Source organism: Osmerus mordax, chromosome 19 (genome assembly GCF_038355195.1).
Source record: "Osmerus mordax isolate fOsmMor3 chromosome 19, fOsmMor3.pri, whole genome shotgun sequence".
Lineage (NCBI taxonomy): Eukaryota > Metazoa > Chordata > Actinopteri > Osmeriformes > Osmeridae > Osmerus > Osmerus mordax.
In genome coordinates this window covers 9,478,784-9,501,978 of record NC_090068.1, presented here as the reverse complement: position 1 = coordinate 9,501,978, position 23,195 = coordinate 9,478,784, and the positions used below count along the sequence as shown (strand labels likewise).

The window sequence follows — 23,195 nt, the reverse complement described above, 5'->3', positions numbered from 1 at the left end:
CGAAGAAAATTATCCCCTTTTTTTCCTCCCGAGTTTAGGAAGGGAGGGGGGGGGGGTGAATGTGTCTGGGCTCAGTTGAAGTGTCCCCAGATCAAAACGATAAGATTAGCCAGCTCAGTGATGTAATTACCAGGCTTACCCGTCACCAGATACAGTACACAGCCTCAGTCTCAAGTTAGTTCGCTTCCTCCGCTGAGGAATTCACAGCGGCAAAAATAGTTCAGGCTGGGCCCTTGTTGCATTAAAAAAAAATACCCTTCACAACAAGGGGAGCATGCGTCGTGACGATGACAGTTAAGCCACAGATGAGCACGCTAGCTCATCAAACTTTCGAGGAGGGGGGGCAGGAAAACGGCCCAAAATGACGTATTTGAAAAAGAGAGCGGGCTACAAAACGAACACCCCCCCAAAAAAAATCCCCTTCTACGCATACAGCAGGACAACGAAAAACCAAACCGCTTCTTGGGATCCAAAACGGATTCTTGTATTGTGATCTCCCCTCTCTGGAATGTGAGCACAGCAGAGGGTGGAGATGGAGCTCTTACTTGCTCTGCTGGATTGAGCTGCCTCGTCCCGTCTCTCTGCTCCGTGGGCTCGGTGATGGCTCTGTCATTGTCGCTTACCAAGAAAGCCGAGCAGGAGAGCAGAGGAATCAGCGGTCCTGTCTCCTACACCCGCCACACGCAGTAGAAACACACCCAGCTATTTCGCGTTTGTGTACATAGACACATAAGAGAGAGAGAGAGAGAGAGAGAGAGAGACTGGTTTCGCTAACAGGTCTCTCCTCCAGTCCCTGTGTCTCTGAGAAGCAGGTGGTGTGATGGAGGTCTCCAGCAGTGTGTGTGTGTGTGTGTTCTCCTGGCGGACGCCGCTGTGAACGCTGGTGCTCTCGGACGTCGGTGCGCTGGCTGAGCCGTCTAATCCCCCGTCTCCCCACAGCGCGGCGGCGAGGTGAAGGAAGAGGAGCGAGCGGAGGGGAAAATGCGTGTGTGACTCTGTGGGTGGGTGTGTGTGTGTGTGTGTGTTTGTGTCCGCGAGAGGAGGGGGTGGGGAGAATACATTTCAGTCGTCCTATCACAAAAGGGCAGCTTCGAGGAAGGGGGCCAATCATGACTGCGGCTGGCGCTCGTTTCCATGGAGATGACGCTGGAATGATGTTGGTTGCCTATTGATTGTTGAAGAGGCAGAACGGTGGAACATGGGAAAGCTGTAGGCAAGCACAGGCATGACATCCTGCTTTCATATCTCCCCTCCTCTTTCTCTCTGCCGTTACAAATGAAGAAAGAGAAAAACTAAACACACTGCACACAATACATTGTCGGAGAGATCAAATTATACCAAGTGGCTGGTGACAGGATAATGATGGTTTCTGATTTATTTCAACTGCTCAAATATGGGCTGTCACAAACAAGCCTTGTCAAACTGCCACACCAGAAGCTTGAGGTTAACCGTTTGAAATACACCATCATCCACAAACACACTCACACACACGCACACGCACGCAGTGAGATGGCAAATTCACTTTTCATATGATCCCGAACCTCGTCCAGCTCCAAAGACTCGGACTCCTATGAGCTAACAGACTGGATGGCTTCACCAGATTTCTGCCACATGCCAGAGAACAAGCATGTGTTTACACTGCTTGTTAAAGAGATCATCCACAAATACGATTTTGAATCAAAGCCAAAAAGGCACTTTATGACAGTGCCAACAGCATACGGCTCAGGTACAGAACTGTTGCTCACCCCAGGCTTTCTGATCCGAACCATACTCTGAAAAAGATGCTGTGCAGAAAATCAAAGAGTCATGCTGCTGTTCAGAAATGTAGGTTTTAGGACATGAATCTTCTCTGAAATCAATGCATAGCCTAAGCATTGATTTGGGGAGAGCCAGTGTGCCAGTAACCAGCGTGGCAGAACAGAGGCTATAAAAAGAAAATTGAGCACTGCGGAGGAATTAAAGAAGGCCCCTTGTCCTGCCCAGCTGTCTGAAACAGGCCTCTGGATTACCACATAGGGAGCCTGATACTGGACTCAACGGTGCAATGATAATAATAATAAAAATACATGATGCCATAAACCTGAAAGAATGTGAATCAGTGGTGACTGTGTGTGTGTGTGTGTGTGTGTGTGTGTGTGTGTGTGTGTGTGTGTGTGTGTGTGTGTGTGTGTGTGTGTGTGTGTGTGTGTGTGTGTGTGTGTGTGTGTGTGTGTGTGTGTGTGTGTGTGTGTGTGTGTGTGTGTGTGTGTGTGCGTGCGAGAGAGAGAGAGAGAGAGAGAGAGAGAGAGAGAGAGAGAGAGAGGGTGAGGAGGCATGGCGTCTGCCGTCTCTGGTACATCAACAGCATGAAAGGGAGAGTGAGTGTATCATCCCATTAAAGCTGATCCATTTCTGTGGCCCTGAGTGATGAACATGAGAGGCCCTGGGGCCCAGTTTGAAGATGCTGCCTCCATCCCAGACAAGGCCTTGCCACACCTCCCCAGCCTTCTTACTGCCGCTGCTAAACCTCGGAGGAATCTTTCAAGGCAAAGAGAGGAGGGATCTAAACCAAAAAATGATATGCACATACTTGTGGGAGACATTCTAAATCCACTGCAGAGCCTGAAACATGATCTGGGGGGAATGACCGACACGGCGAGAAATGTTTTCAGCATGCAACAAATAAAAGACCAGCAAGCCTATACTTACTGCATGTTATAACTAACCTTGTGCACTTTCAGCTCTACTGGGGTTAGGATTACAGGGGCTTGGCCACATAAGAGCCTCCCACAGACAGGAGCACTGATACAAACCATGCTCTCTCTCTCCACCTCTCTCTCTCCACCTCTCTCTCTCACCTCTCTCCCCACATCTCTCTCTCTCCACCTCTCTCTCTCCACCTCTCTCTCTCCACCTCTCTCTCTCCACCTCTCTCTCTCCACCTCTGTCTCTCCACCTCTCGCTCTCCACATCTCTCTCTCTCTCTCTCTCCTCCCAGAGCCGCTCCCGCCATTTTCTTTCTATCAAACTTTAATTACAGGGTGCCCAGGAGAGCGTGACCTCGCCACTGGGAGAACCCAACCCTGACACGCCTCCGCTCACCCCAATCTCCCTCCAGCTTCTCCAAAACTTTCATTTGAAGCCCTGGCTTGGGGGATGGGGGGGGGGGGGGGGGGGGGGGGGGCGGTTCTGATACGAGGGAAACAACAAGCAGAGCAGTGTGTTAGCAGCTTAGCTACCCTTCTCACCAGACTGGATGTAGCAGTGGAAACAGGATTTACAAATGCTGATGGTCTCAGAAGTAAAAGGGCAAAAGTGTCAACAAAACCTGGCCTGTTGCCGGCTTAATGCTTTTCCACAGTGTCAAGGATATTTAGGACCGTTTGTGGCTGGAGAGAACTCTCTCATAGGCTATACATTCAAAGTTGAGCGTGTTCATCATAGGCCGAACCGAGCTAGGTTTTCACGGTTACAGTAATCATTCTGATTTCAGTGGTTTTGCAGCAGGCATGCTGAGCTCAGGGCTAAACTCCGTCATCCCTGATGCCTCCAAGCTCCTGACATACTGACACATCTACACCGTCTTTGATGGATGAAGTCTCCCTCCCTCCCTCCCTGCCTGCCTCCCTGCCTGCCTGCTCGTGTGTGTGTGTGAGTGTGTGTCTGTCTGGGAATCAAACTGACATTTGTGTAATATTACATTTGATCTAGGGAGAAAATATGGAGAAAAGCAGAAATCAGAAAGTAACTGTTGGAGGTTTGGGAGCTGTTTTCTGAACATCAAAGAGTTCCTAATGGGACACAATTCTGGGAGGTGGTAGCCTGGAACTGATCCAATGACAGCAGTGAGCATTTGGAAAGATGGCACCATGCTATTGTGATAGACACATATAGGTTAACAGGTGACTAGATACATCTGAAGGTTTCCCAGTTTTAGGAAAAGGTTTTTGAAGCACCATCTTACTGCTCCTATCTACAAAGCCTGACATGGTAATACCATGGAGGTTCTGTGTGTGTGTGTGTGTGTGTGTGTGTGTGTGTGTGTGTGTGTGTGTGTGTGTGTGTGTGTGTGTGTGTGTGTGTATGTGTGTGTGTGTGTGTACAGGAGGCACCCCTGAGAGTCTGCTGTTTGGATTCAGCTATGACTCAGATTAATTATTCAATCTCTTCCCCCCTTTAAAATCTACAATTCAGACTGGGGAGGGGGGGGGGGGGGTCTACACACATTGACCCACTTCTGCCTTCCAGCTCCCCAGAACCCCAGAACCCCAGACACAGAACAGCCACCATGCCAAGATGAGAGGTAGCTTCAGTCACAGTCGACATGTTTGTTGACTCTGAGGATAGTGCAGTGACATCTCCTCACATCACCACACACTCCATCACTCTCTGACAGGCAGGGCGGGGGGGCTCAGCCTACCCTAGAGAAGTGGAACCAAAAGCACAACCACAATCCCAAATATTCAACACCGATATCGATGTTAATCTTGCAATTTGTGAATTATTACTGTTTGAAGCAGTGAATACCCTGACTCAGGAACAAGATTGGGAAGTTTCTTAAAATATTTATTTTACCTATTTATTGAGATAAATATTTTGTGAGGCAAACTCAGGTTAAGTGCCTCCTGGAAGCAGGCACTATAAAGCTGCCACTTCTGAGATTTATTTAAAAGTATTTTCATTAAAAAAAAGGTCAAACATCAGTTGTCAACATTCCCTCAGTATGACTGGCCCGCTGAGGTCACATGATCCGTCCTCACCAGCACCACTTGCCCCCTGAGGTCACATGATCCGTCTTCACCAGCACCACTCAGGCAGTAGTGTGGACGTGCACTGTGGAGTGATTGACTTGGTCATTACAAACCTAACACTCCCTGTATCTTTCCTCGAGCTGCTATGATGAGTAAGGGATAGCAAGCCACTGACCCTCAGGAACCATGGAAGCTAGGGGATGATAAGCAGGATCACACTACTGACTTACAGACCATGCCTCAGCCAAGGACTGCTAGCAGTGACGGTACCCACAAGGCTAATAAAAAGGCTTAACACCTGTGATGAAACTGTCACCCTTGCCATCAACAACAGACTCAATTACAGGGTCTGACAGGGGGCTCTGGGGCCACCCACACACACACACACACACCCAACCCCCCTCCCACACACACAGAAACAGCAGTTACCAGACTTAGAAAAGCATTGGACCTGACGCTGACCAAATGGGTAACTAATGAAATAACCATCCAGGTGGCCAGGTCCTACTGGCAAAGCAATCCTATACACTTAGCAAAAGCTGTTAGTTGCTGTACTGGGTTTTTGAAATGAGAGCTGGGGAATTATTTATGATGCAAGTAGAAGAGTAATGCTGGCACTCGGCATAAAGGAACCAACACAAGAGAGCAGATGTCTCGTTTCTTAGGCCCTGCCCAGGTGAAGGCCTTGCCTACATCCTCTGAACTACATTACCCACAGACACAGCTGAGGATGACAGTACCCAGGTTCTGTCTGTCCTTGGCCTCGCCCTCAGGACCCATAACTTAAGCAATGATTAAATATGCAGCCCAAACCTAATGTATGACCTGACACAGTGTGGCCTTGGAAATAACAGATACTGTACTAAGGACCTTGTTAGCTTGCAAGGGATGTCTATTAATCGACCTGAGGAAAGTGCTGCGGTGTCATCTGGCAGAGAATATACAATACAGGCAGAATACGTTGATCATCCTCCTAGGTCTTTATCTGGTTTACCCCATACAGGACAATGTAATACACAGTTTTCTGCATCCAGATGATCACATTTGGCCATCTGCATCGACTTGAATACAAATGAAGGTAGTAGAGGTCCATAAATTTGCAAGACTGCAAACCAACCACAACAACAAGAGCTGAGGTCGAATCCAATTTCTCACAGCTTTTGTTTGATCTCCTTCCAAGAGGTCTCTGTAAAGACCACTGAAGCAGAAAAGCCAAAGTTGCATTTTTTAAAGCTGGGTAAAAACAAAAGCTTGAGCTCAGCAAATCCTGAAACATGACTTCAATGTAAAGACTCAAAGCTACTGTCTGCATACTGTATATTTGCGAAAGGAATCTTTTTCCTCATGAAAATGAAGTTCCTCAACTTCGGGCGAGCTCAGGTTAACTTATTACTCAGGCATGCATCGGTGTCCTAGCCGAGGGTAAAAAATGCAGAGACAGCTTACCATATGGTCCATCTTGGTGTCGGAGCATGGGGAGCTCGAGGACTGGTCTGACCCAGGGGACTTTGGTCTGGAGCGGGGTGAAGACTGGGGGTCCCAGTCAGCATAGGGTGAGGTCTGAGGAGGGCAGCCCTCCAGGGGGCTGCTCCGACAGGTGTCCCCGGTGAGGGGTGAGGAACAGCGGGCAGCTGCAGCAAGGTCCCTCGCCGAAAGCGAGTTCCAGCGCTCTCCCCTGCTCCTCTTGTTGGGTGGAGGGGAGGCACTCTTGGAGCTCTGGGAGAGAGACCTGGAGCGGCCCAGAGGAGACCGGTGGGGGGCGGGGCTGTGGAAGAGATGGGCGCAGCTCTTTGACCTGCGGCTGGGTGACCTGGGGCTCTGCTCCCCCGCCTCCAGGAGCCCGTGGGCCTCCTGCAGGTGGCTGAGGACGAGGCCCTTCTCTGGGCCCAGTTCCTGGCTGAGCCTCTGCAGGGACGAAGCCTGCTCTCCATCCGCCGCCTCATGCAGCCGCAGCAGCAGATGCTCCAGCTTACGACAGGTCTCCACGCCGCCCGGACAAGCGGTCCCTCCGCCCTCTGTGGTTTTCCCCCGCCTCTCTCGACCGCCGACGTGGCCCCAGCTGCCTCTAGCGTTTCCCTCTCTGGACCGGAGGGACTCCCTGCGGGCGGCCTCGCGCTCTCTCTCCGGCCCCACGCCCGAGGCCCTCAGCTCCTGGCTTCGGTAGCGCAGCAGGCTTCGCACCTGTCCCGCCTGCTCCTTGCTCAGCTCGTCGCGGAGCCTGACCAGCTCCAGGGCCTTCTGGCGCTCGTGCCTGGCCGTCAGCTCCCTCAGGGCGCGCCGCTGCTCCCGCTCCGCCTCCACCCGCAGACGCCGCAGGTCCAAGGAGAAGCGCTGGTGGGCCTGCTGGTTGCGGCTCTTCTCCGCCTCCAACACGGCGCGCAGGTTCTTCAGCTCCCGCCCAGGGTCCAGCCGGCCGGGGCACGGGGTCTTGGATATCAGAAGAGGAGCGTTACCCTTGTCTTTTCCCATATCGACACCCTCACAACAGGCCAGGCAGTGAGAGGGGAGGCCTACTCAGCTCTGGGGAGAGTGCATGCTAGGAAACTCACGGGTACACGGTCAGAGATCATGCAGAAGGTGAGGACAGGGTGATGAGGGGTTAGAAAGCATGCAGCATGCACAGACCACTGAAAGAAGTAAATTTAATGAATATGAGATTAGAAGCCATTTGCGTACATACATTACACTTCAACAGTAAGATGTAGGAAAGTAATTCTAATATATCATGACTCTGTCTTCTAACTTATTAAATTACATCTAATTATGGCTTTTTTCTGGCATGCTGAGTATGGATTTACATGCAAATGAAGTACAAGTTAGTTATGTAAATCTCACCTTCTAGGCCAATATGAAACAAGATCCAACGTCTTGCTCTTACAAAAGCCGTAGTCCTGAAAGAGGATCAGATGATAATCATTCAGACCTGAGGTCAACTGTGTGCTTACTTTCCTGCAAGTTATTTTGTTGATGCATTGACTGGGCAATTGGACAAATGTCAAACTGACTAATGACTTCTCAGATGTTGCAAGTATAGTTACTAAACGTCGACAGCTTGTAGTGAGTTGCTGTCTGGAATGATACACATGACTTGAATCAGGTGTTACAAGGCTCAAAATAAGCACTATGGCGAGCTATTTAATGTAGCTAAATGTAACGGTTTCACCTGCAAGCATTCGCGAGCAGTTCAGCAATGTACTCCTAGTAGCCCACCCGATGCTCCGGTAGCCAGTACACGTGGATGAGTGTTAGGGTTCGAGCCGAGGTAAACAATGCTTAAGCTAGACAAGACAGTAGCTTATGGCGCTGCAGGTTGCTCCTATCCAGCTAGCTAATATTAGCTACCAAACTAAACCGCACACGCGTTACAAATGTAACAACTCACCTCTCAACTGATACAAAGCAACCGCTACTTTTAATTTCTTGACATTCAGCAAAGTATCTGCAAGTTAAAAAAAATACGTTCTGACGCTAACTCGGGTCGTTTTTCATCGCCACTGGCGATTCGTTATCCGAGACACCCCGAGTCGGCCTCGGACAAAAATCCACATCTCGGCTCTAAAGCACCAGTTGCTTCCCTAGAGCTGTCCGTATAGTTCCTGTCGAGTGTGCCTAACTGGACCAAGAACATAACTTTGATATGCCTGACCACTAGCGGCTATAGGAAGTAGGTGCATGAGGGTGAAACAGGTCAAATGTATGCTAAATTGTGTAAATATTTGTATTCATCAGATGAAACAGGAAATCACAAGTCAAACAAAACAAACAAAACAAACAACACAAACAGGCAGTGGGTGGGTTTTTATTTCAGTAAATGGGAAACTGTCAGTATATTCACCACTTTCAAAATTCCAAAAGTGCGAAATGTCAAATTAAATGATTGCCCTCCACCACAAAAGCATGATTTATACATATTCCTGCCTACAACAGTGCCATGTTTTCCTTTTCTGAACATTACTTCTCAACCTACATTAGTCAGGAGACAATGTTCAATTCCCCCACAGACTACAACATTGAATTGATTTCTCACGCTGGCTTCAAGCTCATTTTTTTCCCCAGACAGACCATCAATGCCTTCATTCCCCATCTGACTGACATGACGTAAAAGGTTTCGCCAAACATTATTGTACATTGTTGTTGCTGTATTCTTTTCTTTGTTCTTGTTGTCTATCAAACCCACGAGATTGCTTGTTAAAATGTCCCTCAGAGCAGTGCGTGAGAGCATTAAGGTTTCACAGGTAAGGGGCTGGTCTACAGTACACAAGGCTTCAATGACCTCAACGCTCTGAGAAGAGGATTGTTGTGAAGCGTTTATGCCAGTACCCTCTGTCTAGTGGGACTTGGCCTCCATATCTCATACTGTACACAAGCAGACTAGAAGCTGACTGTGCCTAGTCTCATCGAGAAAGACAATTTCCTCAGTATGTATATTTTGTTTCTAAATGCTATACTGTGGCATGAGTCGGATGTACTGTGGCATATTGTCACATGTTCAGTTTTCATGTGAGGACATGGCCTACAGCAACATATAACATGATACCTGGGAATGTAGAAACCTTTTGATAAAAATGCTTCCTGAGATTTCATTCCCCAGCCACAGTATAAATCCCCTGAGGTATGCTTCATATCTCTTCACTTGCATGCTGCCAAATGGACCAGGAGCGAGTGTGGACCCTACTTTACTCAGGGAGGGTACAGGAGGAACCAGAGGGGAATTCCAATTTGGCTACTCCACTCTGTGTGTCCCCTTTACTGAATCATTCAAATATAAACAATAAATTACAGGTCACAAGTCTCCAGAAATGACGGAGGGGTAGGCTTGTGGAGACTCTCTTTCACACATAAAAGTCTAATGGCTAGAGGCAAACATTCGTGTCATGTTGAGAAGACCACTTCTGAGCCATTGAGTCTCAGTTATTTGTTCCCATTGTGCAATGACACATTGATTGTCCCCCAGTATTCAACGGACAAATGAAACTATAAAGGAAATGTGGCTCATATGAAACTTCTTTTCAAAGCCATAATCTGATATCGGGGATTAACTGATTTTCAAAGCAATGAACGGATTAACACAAAACAAGAGATGGTGATGCCAATTTGGCCAAATTGGTTATATGCACACTGACAGCACAACAATACTGTGCAGTACTGTAGGTGGTCTAAATAGCTTTTTATACCATTATACTGGCCCAGGATAATTTGACTCATAATGTGATATGTCAAATATTGTACAGTATATCTGTTTCACAGAGGAAACCATAGCCCATTCAGCCATGACCAGTTAAGTGTACAATTCTTCAAATTAACTTCTCATTGTGAACGGTTGTCATGTGTCACTGATGCTTCCATATTGGATGCAGAGTACTGAATGACAACATGGCCCACTTTGGACAGGTTTTGCATGACAGTATTAAGAGGATGTTCACCCATCAGTATTTGTGTCGTGCTCATATTAGGGCCACTTAGGTTTCATAGAAACAAAGGGCCTTGGTCGATCTGCAGCCTGTTTTTGTCACACGGTGATGTAACACAGACATCTTGACAGTGTGCAGGTACGTTCTTACAGAAAGATTTGTCTTCTTCTTTGGAATGGCCAATCCACTCTGTAAGTAAAGTGTTGAGATTAGAGTTGTGTAAAATGGCACACAGGCTATTAATCAGACGGTTGCCGGTTCGATTCCCTGCCGTGCAAAATGACGTAGCATCCTTGGGCAAGGCACTTCACCCTACTTGCATCGGGGGAATGTCCATGTATTTACTGTAAGTCGCTCTGGATAAGAGCACCTGCTAAATGACTAAAATGTAAAACATATACAAGGAGATATCTTAGGATATGTCTGTAACCCATTAGTATTAGTAGACACAGTTTACAGAATCAAATCATACTATTGTCCAATACTGTTGCCAGCCCACAAACTTGTTTACCTTTCAGAAGAATGACAGTCATGACATCACCGTGTTAACAGAGATGCTATCTTTCACTGGAACTCTTGCAATCTGACAAACGATTAGGAGCCCTTGCTTGAACACATTTTTAAGAGGCAGGAAGAGCCACTCTGAAAGCTTGACTCACAGCTGTAAGTCTGCCAGCTAATCATTAGTGACCATCTCTCTACCACTGTGATGACTTCTGGAAGACACCTGCCTCAACACCAACCAGAAGTCTGAAAAACATCTGCCTGAATGTGTCCAGCGACATGCAAACCCTGCAACACGTACAGTCACAGCTTTTTGAACAGACAGGGGAATATCTCTTCCATCCCTTTCACTGCACCTTACTGTGTGTTTCTGCTCCACTGGACATTCCTGAGAATGACCCGGGGAACGATCTGTGGGTTCAAATACTGTGACAGAGACACATCTTCCAACACACAATAGAGCAGAGATGGGAAGTATGGGGAGTAAAAATGCCATGGGTTGATTGTTGAACAAGTGCATTGGCACCATGATAAAGTTGTAAGGAGATACTTTTGTTAACATTGCAGGTAATCTTATAGGTAGGACTATGAGCACAAGTTTTTATACAATAACAATGATATAATAGTAGCAATAAACACATGCAATCTATTTATATGGCTCTAGTTCTGGGTAGATAAGCAAGAAGATTAACGGGAACAGTTGCTGGATGTAGTCTGGTTACTGTCATCACGTTTCCTTACAAGAAAATTGATTCGTTATTTCCTTCCAGTCACTGTTTTTTTCACCCACTTTTTAGGTCTTCTTATTCAGGGCGTGGTATCGTCTTCTCTGATATCAGTGGTGTCACACAATCAAGCGCGTTCCTGGCCTTCGTGCATCTTTTGTTTGTTCCATCTTTTTGTTTCCCCTTGCCACCCAGTTTCTGGCAGCTAGAGCTGCTTGTGAATAACAGGTTGGAGAAGTGTTTGTTCTGGAGGGACACAGTACTCTGACACAGCTGGTCACAAGGACCAGCACTTGTACCAGATGTTATCACTGGTACAGGTGTGTGAGTTAGTTATAGCTTTAAATGTTTACATCTTACATTGCGTTTTTATGGTCAAGTAAAGTATTGACCTCCCATCAGGTGTGTGTTTAAGCTCATCCTCTATTGATGATGAATAGGACACTCATACTCTACTGGTTAATGTACTTTCCCTCTTTCTCTCTTTCCCTCATGCTGATTTAGTAGTCGGGTTTAGAATACTTGTGAATGAGTATAACTGTGTGACTTTTTGTCTCTGAACTGATTCTGCAGTGTCCTGTCTTTAGCACACTTCACCCCACATCTTGTGCAAAAACAAATGGAGCCTTTTCAACACAGATCCATCAAGAGTGTGTGCATCGCTGCAGCCGCTCACAATCACACAGTGTGACCGCAGGAGTGTGAGCCCTGCACGCACACACACACACCACACACACACACACACACACACACACACACGTTGTGCCACAGCCTTTTCTCTGCCCCATGCATCCTCCTCCTGTGACTGAACACTCCTTTAGATGAGCTGGACCGCACCTTCCGTGAGCGCTACCTGAAATCGGAGCCGCCCAGCTACCTGTGAAGGGTTGGCTTTCAACGGTGCCTTTTTTTTCTGCTGCCTGTTTTAAGCAAAGGCAGGTACAGGGCGTTAGAATATTAACATACAATGCTATTGTCTTTATTGTTTTACGTAACCCGTGTCAGAGATGCTAGGTACTTATAGCCAGGGAAGGTTAAGGAGATGAATGTCTCAGTGCATGTGATACTGGATGATTTGTTTTTCGGACTCTATTTTCACATCAACTTCTTATGTTTTGCTGTGTGAGTTGGGGAACTGTTCTGTGAGCAACCTACCATTTGATATCAAAGGACAACTTGTTTTTTCAGCCTTTTTTTGAAGGAAATCTATTTTCTTTTTTTTCCTAAAAAGTAAGAGAGCAGCTTTATTCCAGGTATGTTTCTGATTACTGACACTTAAGTTATTTTTGTTTGTTGCTTAGAATTTTCTATTTTTATCCTTTTTAAAACCTGGGTTTCTTCAAGGGCATTGACATGGGTAGAGTTTCTACTTAGCTTATTACTGTGACACTTCTGTGAGTTTGCATGTATTCGTATAAATCTGTAATTAAATGGCTGGGACCAACTGTAATGTAGTGTTATAATCCAAAAATGTAACACCATGTAGCCAAAACAACCTCAGCCATTTTTTGAAAACAGGAAAACATTTCTGCAAAATCAGGACTTTTACTTTTAGAATAGATTCTAGATATGCATTATCTGTTTTCTCCCTTGAATTAAGGGATGAAAAAAATGATGAAAGAGGATCTTGTTCCTCATGGAAATTGATAAGGGGTTAAACACTGTAGATGTGTTGACAGATTCGATATCTGAATTTAAAGTGCAGAAAATTCCTCCTTTTTAGAGTGTGAGAGAGTGTCGTGCTCCAGGTTATCTCGGACATTAAGGGGTATTTTTGTGGGGCCGAGATCTTTCAGCTATTTCTCAGCACAGGGAATAGAAGAGGGAGGGGAAGTGCAGCCAACACAAAAGGCAACATTATTCCCCGGCGGATCTGCGCTACATCCCGCTATGAATGGAGTATTGAAAAACACAACATTGGGGACTAGATTATTTTTCATCCCTCATAACTGAACCATTTGTCCCGGAGTTTCGCGCTGTTTGTTAGCACGGTGTGCAAATGGGACAGCCATGGCACTGCAGTGCTCAGCTGGCGTTAAAATCCCCCTGCTCCTAATTGGACATACAATGACCCCTCTGACAGCCTCTGCTCCCCAGATCTTGTCCTGTTACCCCGTTGGAGCCAACGGACCCTCTGCATACACACAGCAGCAACTGGCCAGAGCTGTTATCGTTGCTGCTTGTGCCAGTGGGCATCACCGTGCATGAGACTCTGTACAGCCTAGACTGAAGAGAACTGTAGATATACCTGGAGGACTTCAAACCAGCCTGCCCCTCCTGCTTGCCCCTCCAGCCTGCCCCTCCAGCCTACAGGCCCCCCTAGCGCTCCTCCAGGGGACGAGAGGCGCCCCTCTGGTGTCATCGAGGCCTAAGCGTTTCGAAGAGTTCCAGTGACAGATTGCAGGAAGCAGCGTTTATGCCTGACGATGGGGACCACAGACAGCAGAAATGTCTTTTTGTGCCCCCTGGGCTCGGAATGTCCACTATCTCCAGGGGCCAATATCATATTCACCCCTCATCATCCCCACGCTAATACATTCCTGGCTGAGGTCAGAGGGGCTTCTACCGGAGCACAAAGACTAACAACTCACAGCCAGGGTAGTCATGAACACAACCTAATTTACTAGCAACAAAAATAGGACTTTTACTCTGGTTGTCGATTTCGATTAAATTGTTTGGCACTCTTTTGAAATGAAATTATATTAATAATTAAAAATACGTTTTCAAGGGACATGTAACTGTTAGAGGTAGCCTATGGTGTGTGACAAACTTGGCTTGCTGTAGTTTTATAAAGCCAAAATGTTATCTTATTTATGATCTGTTTTGGAATTAAGTATCTGTGACTGGTTTTCCTTTTGTTGATTGCATGCTTTTGAATGTTTAAAAAATTACCGCGAAAAGTGACTTGGTTTCCTGAGAGAAAATCCTCAGTTTGAAACTGGATCTCGCGATCTGATAAAGAGAGATAAAGAGAATGTAGGTTGTACGTTTACCAGTTGCTTCTGAACCCACTTTATACAGCCAGTCAAGAACCCATACAAATTCAGCTCCTTTCAAGCCTGTTTGTACTTACTGTGCCAGACAGATTCCCCGAGTGTGTTGGGCAAGATCATCGTCACTATCAGAGTGAGGTCTGGCAGCCATTTTGTGCCAGTGTGCTCGCCACAGGTCCCAACACTCACTCTCCTGCCCAGTTTGTTAGCGGCCCAGTGTTTGGGCCCCAGGAAATGGGCCGGCTTCACGCTTCAGCTGGCCTTGGAGCACTCTGGGAGCTGGGCCCGATCCAATCAATAGGCCTGAGCCTGACACACGGACACAGCATGGCTCCCCACACCTCACCACCACCACCACACCAGTTTCACCCCAGCGCATCACATGGTCTCTGGAAACAATTTCTCATCTAACCACAAGCTCTCCTGGTCTGACCTCATGCTCCCCCGTCAATACTGGCTGTCCCTCGCTGATGTGGTTGCAGGGTTTGCCCGTGTGATTTTTGTAGTAGTTGTTTTTTTTCCAAGCCATTCTGTCGATGAGAGAAAACAATCCAATACTACGTTAGGAGTTCTGGGTAGGGGATGTAAAAGGTCATCATTGTTAGTATTAGTCGAGAGCACCACTCTTTGGGTGAAAGAAGGAAGAGAGGAACAACCAAAAGTAAGAGAGTAAAGTACGTAGAGGGACTCCGCTGCACTGAGTGCGTGTTAGTTTGTATAACTATGTGTGTGTGTGTTTCAGGTATCCAGGCGAACCTTCAGTCAGACCAGCCAGCCATGCCAGCGCAGTGTGTGACGGAGTGTGTGAGCAGGCGATGGATCCCGGCTGTGTGTCTCCTGGTGGCCTTGCTGGGCTCCCTCCTGCTGGCGGCCCTCACCAGGCAGCAGCTACGTGAGTTAGGGGGGCATGGAGGAGGGGGGGGGGGGGGGGTTCAGTGTTTCAAAAGCTCAAGACTGACTCTCAGCCAGATGTTTAAGGAATCATTTTTGTTAGGTGAACCCCCCCCCCCCAAAAAAAACCCGACAGAATTATAGCGTTCGATATTAACAGTTATTTGTGCAAATGTGGGGGGAGGGGAAACGATCCAAGTTTGTGAAGGAAAGTGAACTCTTCTCTTTATCGTTCGTGCAGAGAAAGGGAATGTGACATTTGAGAGGGCGCCACTTGAGCTTGTGTGTTATCAGCATGCATGTTGGATGTATATGGAGAGATAACGAACAGTGCACCTGGGACAATATACTGTAGTCCCAGTGGATGAGCGTCTTTGTATCCAAACTGTCTGTTTATTCCCTGTTAACCAGTTGCGGCGCAATACCACCTGCAGATGTTTTGAATAGAGACAGTGAAGGGGGCGAGTTCTCATCGATTCTACTAGTTGGGATATCATGGATTTCCTAACTTTAAATGGGCCATGTTTACAAACATTTGGTTGTACTTTGTTTCTGGTAGCCTTCTCTGGTTTCTGACCATGTTCTTGTCCTCTCATTTCAGGAAGTGTCAACATAAGCAAGAGGGAACTTTCCAGTGAGTATATAATACAGAGCCCTGCCGAATAATGAACCCACATACTGTACAGAACATAAGAGCATGAATGTGTGCCCTTGGTTTCAATAACCCAAAGAAACATTAATAAAGGGAGAAGCCTGTGAATTGACCTAATTTGGGTGTGATGTTAAGAAAAGCCATGGTGCCGTCTTTGTGTGAAGCACTGAAACCCAAAACTCCAGTCCTGAGGCTTCCCTCTGTCCTTAATGTGAGACCAGGGATGTCTTCATCTGGGGTCTGAGGGGAACATGTGCCCCAGCAGAGCGTTCTCATCCCAGGGAGATCTAGCTCCAGGAAGGGAGGGTCCCTGCTTGGTTCTCTGTCCTCAACCAATCAGTCCCAATCATGTTCAATAGTCCCCCTTCAATCCATTTCTGTTTGTTATTATTGCGATTATAATTCAGACTGAGTTTTAATATTTGTATGAAAATGGCTGAATCGGGAGTTAAATGTGTGAAGCTTTAGGGTTCCTTCTTGTTTATCCATTGACAAAACGTTTACTTCAGAGTTCGCACAGGAATGTGCAAAACCTTTGTGCATATTTCAGTTCAGACGCCATAACTGGTGCACTACATGGGCTAAATAGGCTTCCTGTTGCGTTTCAAGCTGGGTCTAGGATTACAGGAAAATAGATAGTAGATATAGAGAACTGTAACTATGGAGGGCCAAGAACCTCCTTTCAACAAATAATTTGACCAAAGTCTCTCTCTCTCTCTCCCTCTTCTCCTCCTCCTCCTATTTTTTTCAGCCAATAGCATGGGTTCGTCTTCAAGTACACTTTCCCAAGGTAAGCAGATGGTGGGCCTCTGCCAGCTAAAGACACCTCCTCCACACCTCCTGCAACACCCATACTCAACTAAACATGCCTACATACAGACAGTGGATCTAGACCAGGGGAGACTGGGAAAGAAAAGGAGAGGACTGAGAGGCTAGATGTGTGCCTGGGGCAAACCGAACGAGGTCACTTCCCCTCGCTCCCCATTTACGTAACCTCTTCAATGACTTATTTGCTATGAGCTCCCCGCTCCCCATCCCTCGCCAGGCCACGGTGTCATGTGACTTATTTGGTCTCATTTTGTTACTTAACTTGGAGAGGATTAGTCCTATTCTAAAGGATTCTTGTTGCTATTAAATATCATCAGAGCCATGCCAATCTGTCCCTGCTATTTCATTTTACCAGACGGTAACACACTACCGTAATGTACCTCAGACAGTGGGGCTTTCATAAGCCTCGGGCTGGTGCTGTTTCTCTCTGCTGTGGCACGAGCGAGAAACAAAGAGAAAGTCTGCTTCCCTCAGCGGCCTGAGAGCATTCCATTTAGCGATTGACCACATTCTCTTCTCCTTAAAAAGAAAGTCAGTCGTCACGACAGTCGCATCCGTGACAGCCGACTCAGAGTGGGAGGGTGGTCACGGTCCCTCGGCAGAGAGATCCTGACCTCCCCGGGTGTCCCTCTCTTCCAGTGCGTCTGGTGAACGGGCGTCACCGGTGCGAGGGCCGGGTGGAGGTGCAGCACAACGACACCTGGGGCACGGTGTGTGACGACGACTGGGACATGGTGGATGCCAACGTGGTGTGCCGCCAGCTGGACTGCGGCCTGGCCATGGCCGTGGGCAGCAGCTCCCAGTTCGGCCAGGGCGCCGGGCCCATCCTGCTGGACAACGTGGACTGCAAGGGGGGGGAGACCGACCTGGGCCAGTGCGGGAGTCTGGGGTGGGGGATTCACAACTGCTACCACTACGAGGATGTGTCTGTCACCTGCAAAGGTGAGGGCCCCTCTCACGTTCTCTGATGTCATTTCTGCAACCTCAAAGGAAATGTGTTTCAGCCTTCTCTAAGAAAATACATTGTGTACTACTTATTAAGAAAAATATGATACCGTTCTCTGTTTTGTCAGACACATCAGTGCTGGACTCAAGAGGCATTATGGAACCCACCACACCTTCTAATAGAAACTCTGGACTGAGTGAGTCATTCCTGCCTTTAAGTTACGGCTGTGTTCATTGTGTTGAGATACAACAGAGTGGTACACAACAGCATGCTAGGCACAGATATGAGACCAATCCACTGTGATACTTCAGCACTCGCTAAATCATCTTCTTTTAAGAAAAATATTATCCTCTTAGTACTCAATGAAATTACCCCGAGACCAATTGGTCGAACAAAAGTCAGACTTCTATCCAGCTCAGTCAAAAGGGTCCTCTGTGAGACAGCAGTACAATAGAGTAGAGCTCAAAGCCTCTGGAACCTTCCTATCTGTTGTATTGTTTGATGAGGCAGCCTTTGTAGCCACCTCCCTACCATCAGCCACTCTTCACTCCCAAGTGGGCCACAAGACACCGGGTTTCAAACAGGTTTCAGCATTTTTGGAAAAACTGACGCACTTGAATCGGCTTGTCCCTCCAAAGTCAGCCGCTGGGAGTCAGAGAGGGACCCATAGACACCTTCCTTAGGTAGCTAGACGTTTCATGAGAAGCTATTGTGACTGGACACATGAGAAGATCTATTGTCCGCTCTAATGGTGTTTCTCTTCAAACTGAACCACAGGATGACAACAAATGTGTTCTTTGTAACTTCAACCCTTCCTGTCATCTGTCATCAGTGCATTCTCTCATTCCCATACCTGCCTATTGTATGTTCCAGTTCCTTTATTCTCAGCATAGGCTACTACTGTAGCTACTGTAAATCTAGCAACATTATACTGTAGGACAACCTGAAACAAATCTGTTGTTGCACACTCATAATACATTAAGGGAGTGTGTCAGGCTGTGGACAATAATCAGAAGAATGTTGGTAATTGAGACATTAAATATGAGTCAGAATTCATGTTTTGTACCTGATAATTCTGTGTCTGGCCGTAGGAGATGGCACCATCCGCCTAATTGGTGGGCTGGACTCGTGCCAGGGCCGGGTGGAGGTCTACTACCGGGGCAGCTGGGGCACGGTGTGTGACGACGACTGGGGCCTGAGTGACGCCGGGGTGGTGTGCCAGCAGATTGGCTGTGGCAACGCCGTCTCCGCTACCACCAACGCCTTCTTCGGCTACGGCACAGGCCTCATCCTGCTGGACAACGTCAACTGTAACGGCTACGAGAGCCAGCTGACCAGTTGCTACAGCCTGGGCTGGAGCATCCACAACTGTGGCCATCATGAGGATGCTGGAGTCATCTGTTCTGGTGAGCTGCAACTCTGGTTTGCCCTGTCACGGACACAAGCAGAACAACAAACCTACTCTTATGCATGCAATGTAAAAATTACAAATCAGGGCAGAAACAGCTCTACGATGTATCCACATCTATGATGGAAGTGTGAGGTATAAACAAGACTATCTAAATGTGCTCCTCTCGTGTGGGTGCCAGGTTCTGGGTCCACCACTGTGCCCCTGATGAACACCGAGCCGTTAGGCGGGAGGGGATTCTTCTGGACTGACAGCACTCCAGGTACTTACTAACAGGGTTGGGGTTACTGTACAATGGGAATGTATGAACCAGAAAACAAGGAATCAGATCCTTGGCCATATCCAGGCATGGACATCTGCAGTTAGCTGCAATTCTGCCCCCAGGCCAACAGAGGGGGCTATTAAGTCATGGTTCTGGTCTTTCCCATGACTCAGCAGTGCCTCACACAAATGGTGGAGAAACATGGAAGTACTAAACCCCACCTTGTCTCTGGTCTTAAATCACTATAACTATACTATAACTATAGTGCAGTGTCTGTAAATATGAATATAGCTTTATGGCATAGATACTCACCTGTGGATTTGATTCTATAGGAGTGACAGATGCCACTGTGCCTGTTACTGGGACCACAACGAAGGCTACAACGACTGCTATGACAACCAAAGGTAATAATCCTACAGTTTGTCATCTCTGGTCCCAATGAAAGGGGACGACACGTCAAGACGTTGCACAACCATGATCGTTTCGATGCCAATGTGGTTTATGAACACTTCCACCTCTCTTCTCTAGAATGTTCTGTAGCCAATGTCCTCTCTGTCCCTCTACAGAACAGCCCCCTATCCGCTTGGTGAACGGGGGGAACAACACCTGCCAGGGCCGCGTGGAGGTCTACCACAACAACGTGTGGGGGACGGTCTGCGACGACGACTGGGACCTAGCCAACGCCCAGGTGGTGTGTAGGCAGCTGGGCTGTGGCCCGGCCATCGCGGCCAAGGTCCTGGCCTACTTTGGCTACGGATCCGGCCCCATCCTGTTGGACAACGTGGACTGCAGTGGCAACGAGGCGGATCTGACCGAGTGCTTCAATCTGGGCTGGGCGCAGCACAACTGCGGCCACCACGAGGACGCGGGAGTCATCTGTGCACGTAAGACCGGACCTTCCTCCGTCACGGAATGAACCGCAAGCCAATTCACAAATTCAATTCACTCACACACATGTGGAATAGGGTTGAAGCTCCCATGACACACACAGACACACACACACGCCAACAAGCGAACGAATCCCCACACGCAAACGCCCAATTGGATACACAGAAATCCTCCTTAGTCATCACCTTCCACAGTCACCCCAGAGTCACCAGTCCCCCAGTCCTGTGTGTTGTCCTCCATGATCTCTCTCCTTGTGCGGGGAGCTCTCCGAGGAGGCTCCCTCCCAGACCACATCCAATATAGAGAGTGGAAGTCAAGGCTGATCAGCGTCACCGCACTGCTTCAAGGCAAAATAAGACGCACAATGGAAAAAGGGACTTCCGCTCTTCTGAAATAATGATCTGTGTTCCCGAGAAGACAAGGGGGCCTCGATCTGGAATCGAGTCGGAGTTCGTCTATGTATCGAACGATAGTGAGACCCTCTGAGTATGTACAGGGGCGTATCGAACGATAGTGAGACCCTCTGAGTATGTACAGGGGCGTATCGAACGATAGTGAGACCCTCTGAGTATGTACAGGGGCGTATCGAACGATAGTGAGACCCTCTGAGTATGTACAGGGGTGCATCGAACGGTAGTTAGTATGTACAGGGGACTGATGTGTTCAATGTGTTCCTCTGTCTTCCCTCAGCCGTTGACATCCTGGATGGAGGTGGACGGGACTTTTATGTGACGCAGACGATGCCCACCCCCCCGCCCCCCAGCGAAGGTCAGTCTCACCTCGAAGCTCCCAAACCGTGGGTTTCCCAGTTTCACACAGGCACCAGCACGCACCTCACTGACGTCTGACAGTGGCAGCCATGACGATTAGGACGCAGTGTGTGCGAGTGTGTAAATGGCATGTCTCTCTGCTCTGCGCGTGTGAAGGACAAGTGAGGCTGGTCGGCGGGCAGCATCGATGCGAGGGCCGGGTGGAGATGTTCTCGAGGGCGGCGTGGGGCACGGTGTGTGACGACGCCTGGGACCTCCCCGACGCCCAAGTGGTGTGTCGCCAGCTGGGGTGCGGGCCGGCTGCCGCAGCCAGGATCGAGGCCTTCTTCGGGCCCGGCGCAGGCACCATCCTCCTGGACAATCTCAAGTGTACCGGTGCGGAGGGCTCGCTCCAGCAGTGCTCCCACATATCCTGGAACGTGCACAACTGTGACCACACTGAAGACGCTGGGGTCACCTGCTCACTGTCGTGATTCCAGCCACGCCACCCTCCCCCCTCCCCTGCCTCTGGGAGGGGCGGGGCCAACACCCAGGACTTGTATACATTATGTAAATAACAGCTCACCCAACACATCTTACAATAATAATATTTGATACTTAGTTTATCTATTCCTATTAAGCACTTTATAAATATATGCATATATATATATATATATGATATAAAATACACTGCACACATTTTTTTTGGGGGGGGGGAGGGATAACAAGTGGAAACTAAAGTTTCAAACAGACTCTCTGTATATCTCTTCTTTTATTTTGCCAAGATGCTAAAATATTTACCACTCATACCAGCCACATGGTTGATAGTTCTTTGATGGTTAAGTAAGGTAGGCTGGATCAAGCTCATTTATAATTCAGTGTGGAGATAAAATAGCTTCCTCCCACTATCCTTTGCTCAGCAACACAAACAGCCATAGGATGCAAGCTGAGCAACAACAACCAGAATCTTCAAGAGACCTGTTAGCTGTGTAGGAACTGACCTCCTGCTTGCTTTAGGTCAAATCTCTTGTTCACTTTACCTCCGCCAGTGGAAAGATAGTTTTCTTGGCCCTTTCCTTTGCTACAAGCATGCGCTTCCCATATAAACTAGCTCTCTCAATTTATTTCGGAAGAGAACTGGGTGTGTTGATCATAGGGACCTCCAAATCCTCAGACAATTCTAAGACCTTTCATCTGGGAATGCTAGTTTCCAATTGTCTTGTGTCTATAACAGCATATTTGTTTTATGTGTTTAGTCAAATGTTTGGTTTTCTAAAATACGTCAAATTACTGTTGTATCTCTCACACAAAGCTGTTTCAGTAGTAGGGCAAATGATCTAAGCTTTACTGCCTTATTATGGAATGAGTGGTGTCTTGTCCATTGATGTTATGGTTGACTACAGGGTGTATATTACATATAGTCTTGGCATGAAAGAGAAGAAGTGTGTGTATGTGTTTATGGAACTGTGTATATGTGTGCATTTGTATATGTATGTAAACATTAAATTACCTGCTTACTTTGGGGAAAGTGCTTGTTACAGAAATCCATCATTTTCAATTATTAAATCAAGTCTTCAATGAAATCCTGTTCTGTTTAAACAATCTATCTTAATATACATGTGAAATGATGATTAGGACATGTTTATTATACCTTATTGCCATAAGTGAGATTGAGAGGAAGAGCACACAAATTGAATAAATCCAAGAAACTTTATGACTTGAGTCCATAGCATCGCCACTCATGGCACAGCAATTCTCAGGTTCAAAAAAGTGCCTCAGGCAAAGGAGCAAGATAGTGATATGAAATCAGTCATCTGTGTGTGTGTGGCGGCCATTGCAGGATCCCCACCACTGGAAAACAGTTTGATGTACTTGGTGCAAATATAATGTAAACTGTAGTTGTAGTAGCTTAACCCTCTTTCCTCTCCCATGCTGGGTGAAAATGTCTAGAAATGTAGCAATGGTGTTGAGCATCTTATCCACTGACTTCAATGTTAAGCATTGTTACTGTGCTGTGTTATTTAACTGGGAATAAAGCTTGTCACTTCAATAACATTTCACCCTGCATCAGTTACATTTGAATCGTGGAAGAGGGACTGCTCAATGTATACTTTTCCATATCTTGATTAATTGCAAAACGAATTAAACTATTCCCCAAAAGGGATGGACTGCCAACCGTGCCTGCTTCTAGATGTGTACAGCATTCAG

The 23,195-nt window shown here is 47.4% G+C and overlaps 1 protein-coding gene across 1 annotated transcript; it reads left to right on the top strand.

Moving 5' to 3' along the window:
- The first annotated feature begins 15,140 nt into the window (after positions 1–15,140).
- On the top strand, positions 15,141–21,481 carry LOC136963575 (scavenger receptor cysteine-rich domain-containing group B protein). Its single transcript, XM_067257728.1, has 11 exons — positions 15,141–15,255; positions 15,856–15,888; positions 16,658–16,696; positions 17,374–17,676; positions 17,808–17,876; positions 18,772–19,086; positions 19,270–19,350; positions 19,683–19,754; positions 19,917–20,234; positions 20,929–21,006; positions 21,165–21,481. Exons 1-11 carry the CDS (start codon positions 15,141–15,143, stop codon positions 21,479–21,481), a joined length of 1,740 nt encoding a protein of 579 aa, XP_067113829.1.
- The last annotated feature ends 1,714 nt before the right edge of the window (positions 21,482–23,195 follow it).

What these genes read in the sequence shown, in the direction of transcription:
- LOC136963575 (XM_067257728.1), top strand. Translation starts at nt 15,141, where the DNA reads ATGCCAGCGCAGTGTGTGACGGAGTGTGTGAGCAGGCGATGGATCCCG. An exon ending in TGTGTCTGTCACCTGCAAAG is followed by an intron (nt 17,677 to 17,807) that starts GTGAGGGCCCCT and finishes CTGTTTTGTCAG; the next exon opens with ACACATCAGTGCTGGACTCA. An exon ending in CCCCCCGCCCCCCAGCGAAG is followed by an intron (nt 21,007 to 21,164) that starts GTCAGTCTCACC and finishes GCGCGTGTGAAG; the next exon opens with GACAAGTGAGGCTGGTCGGC.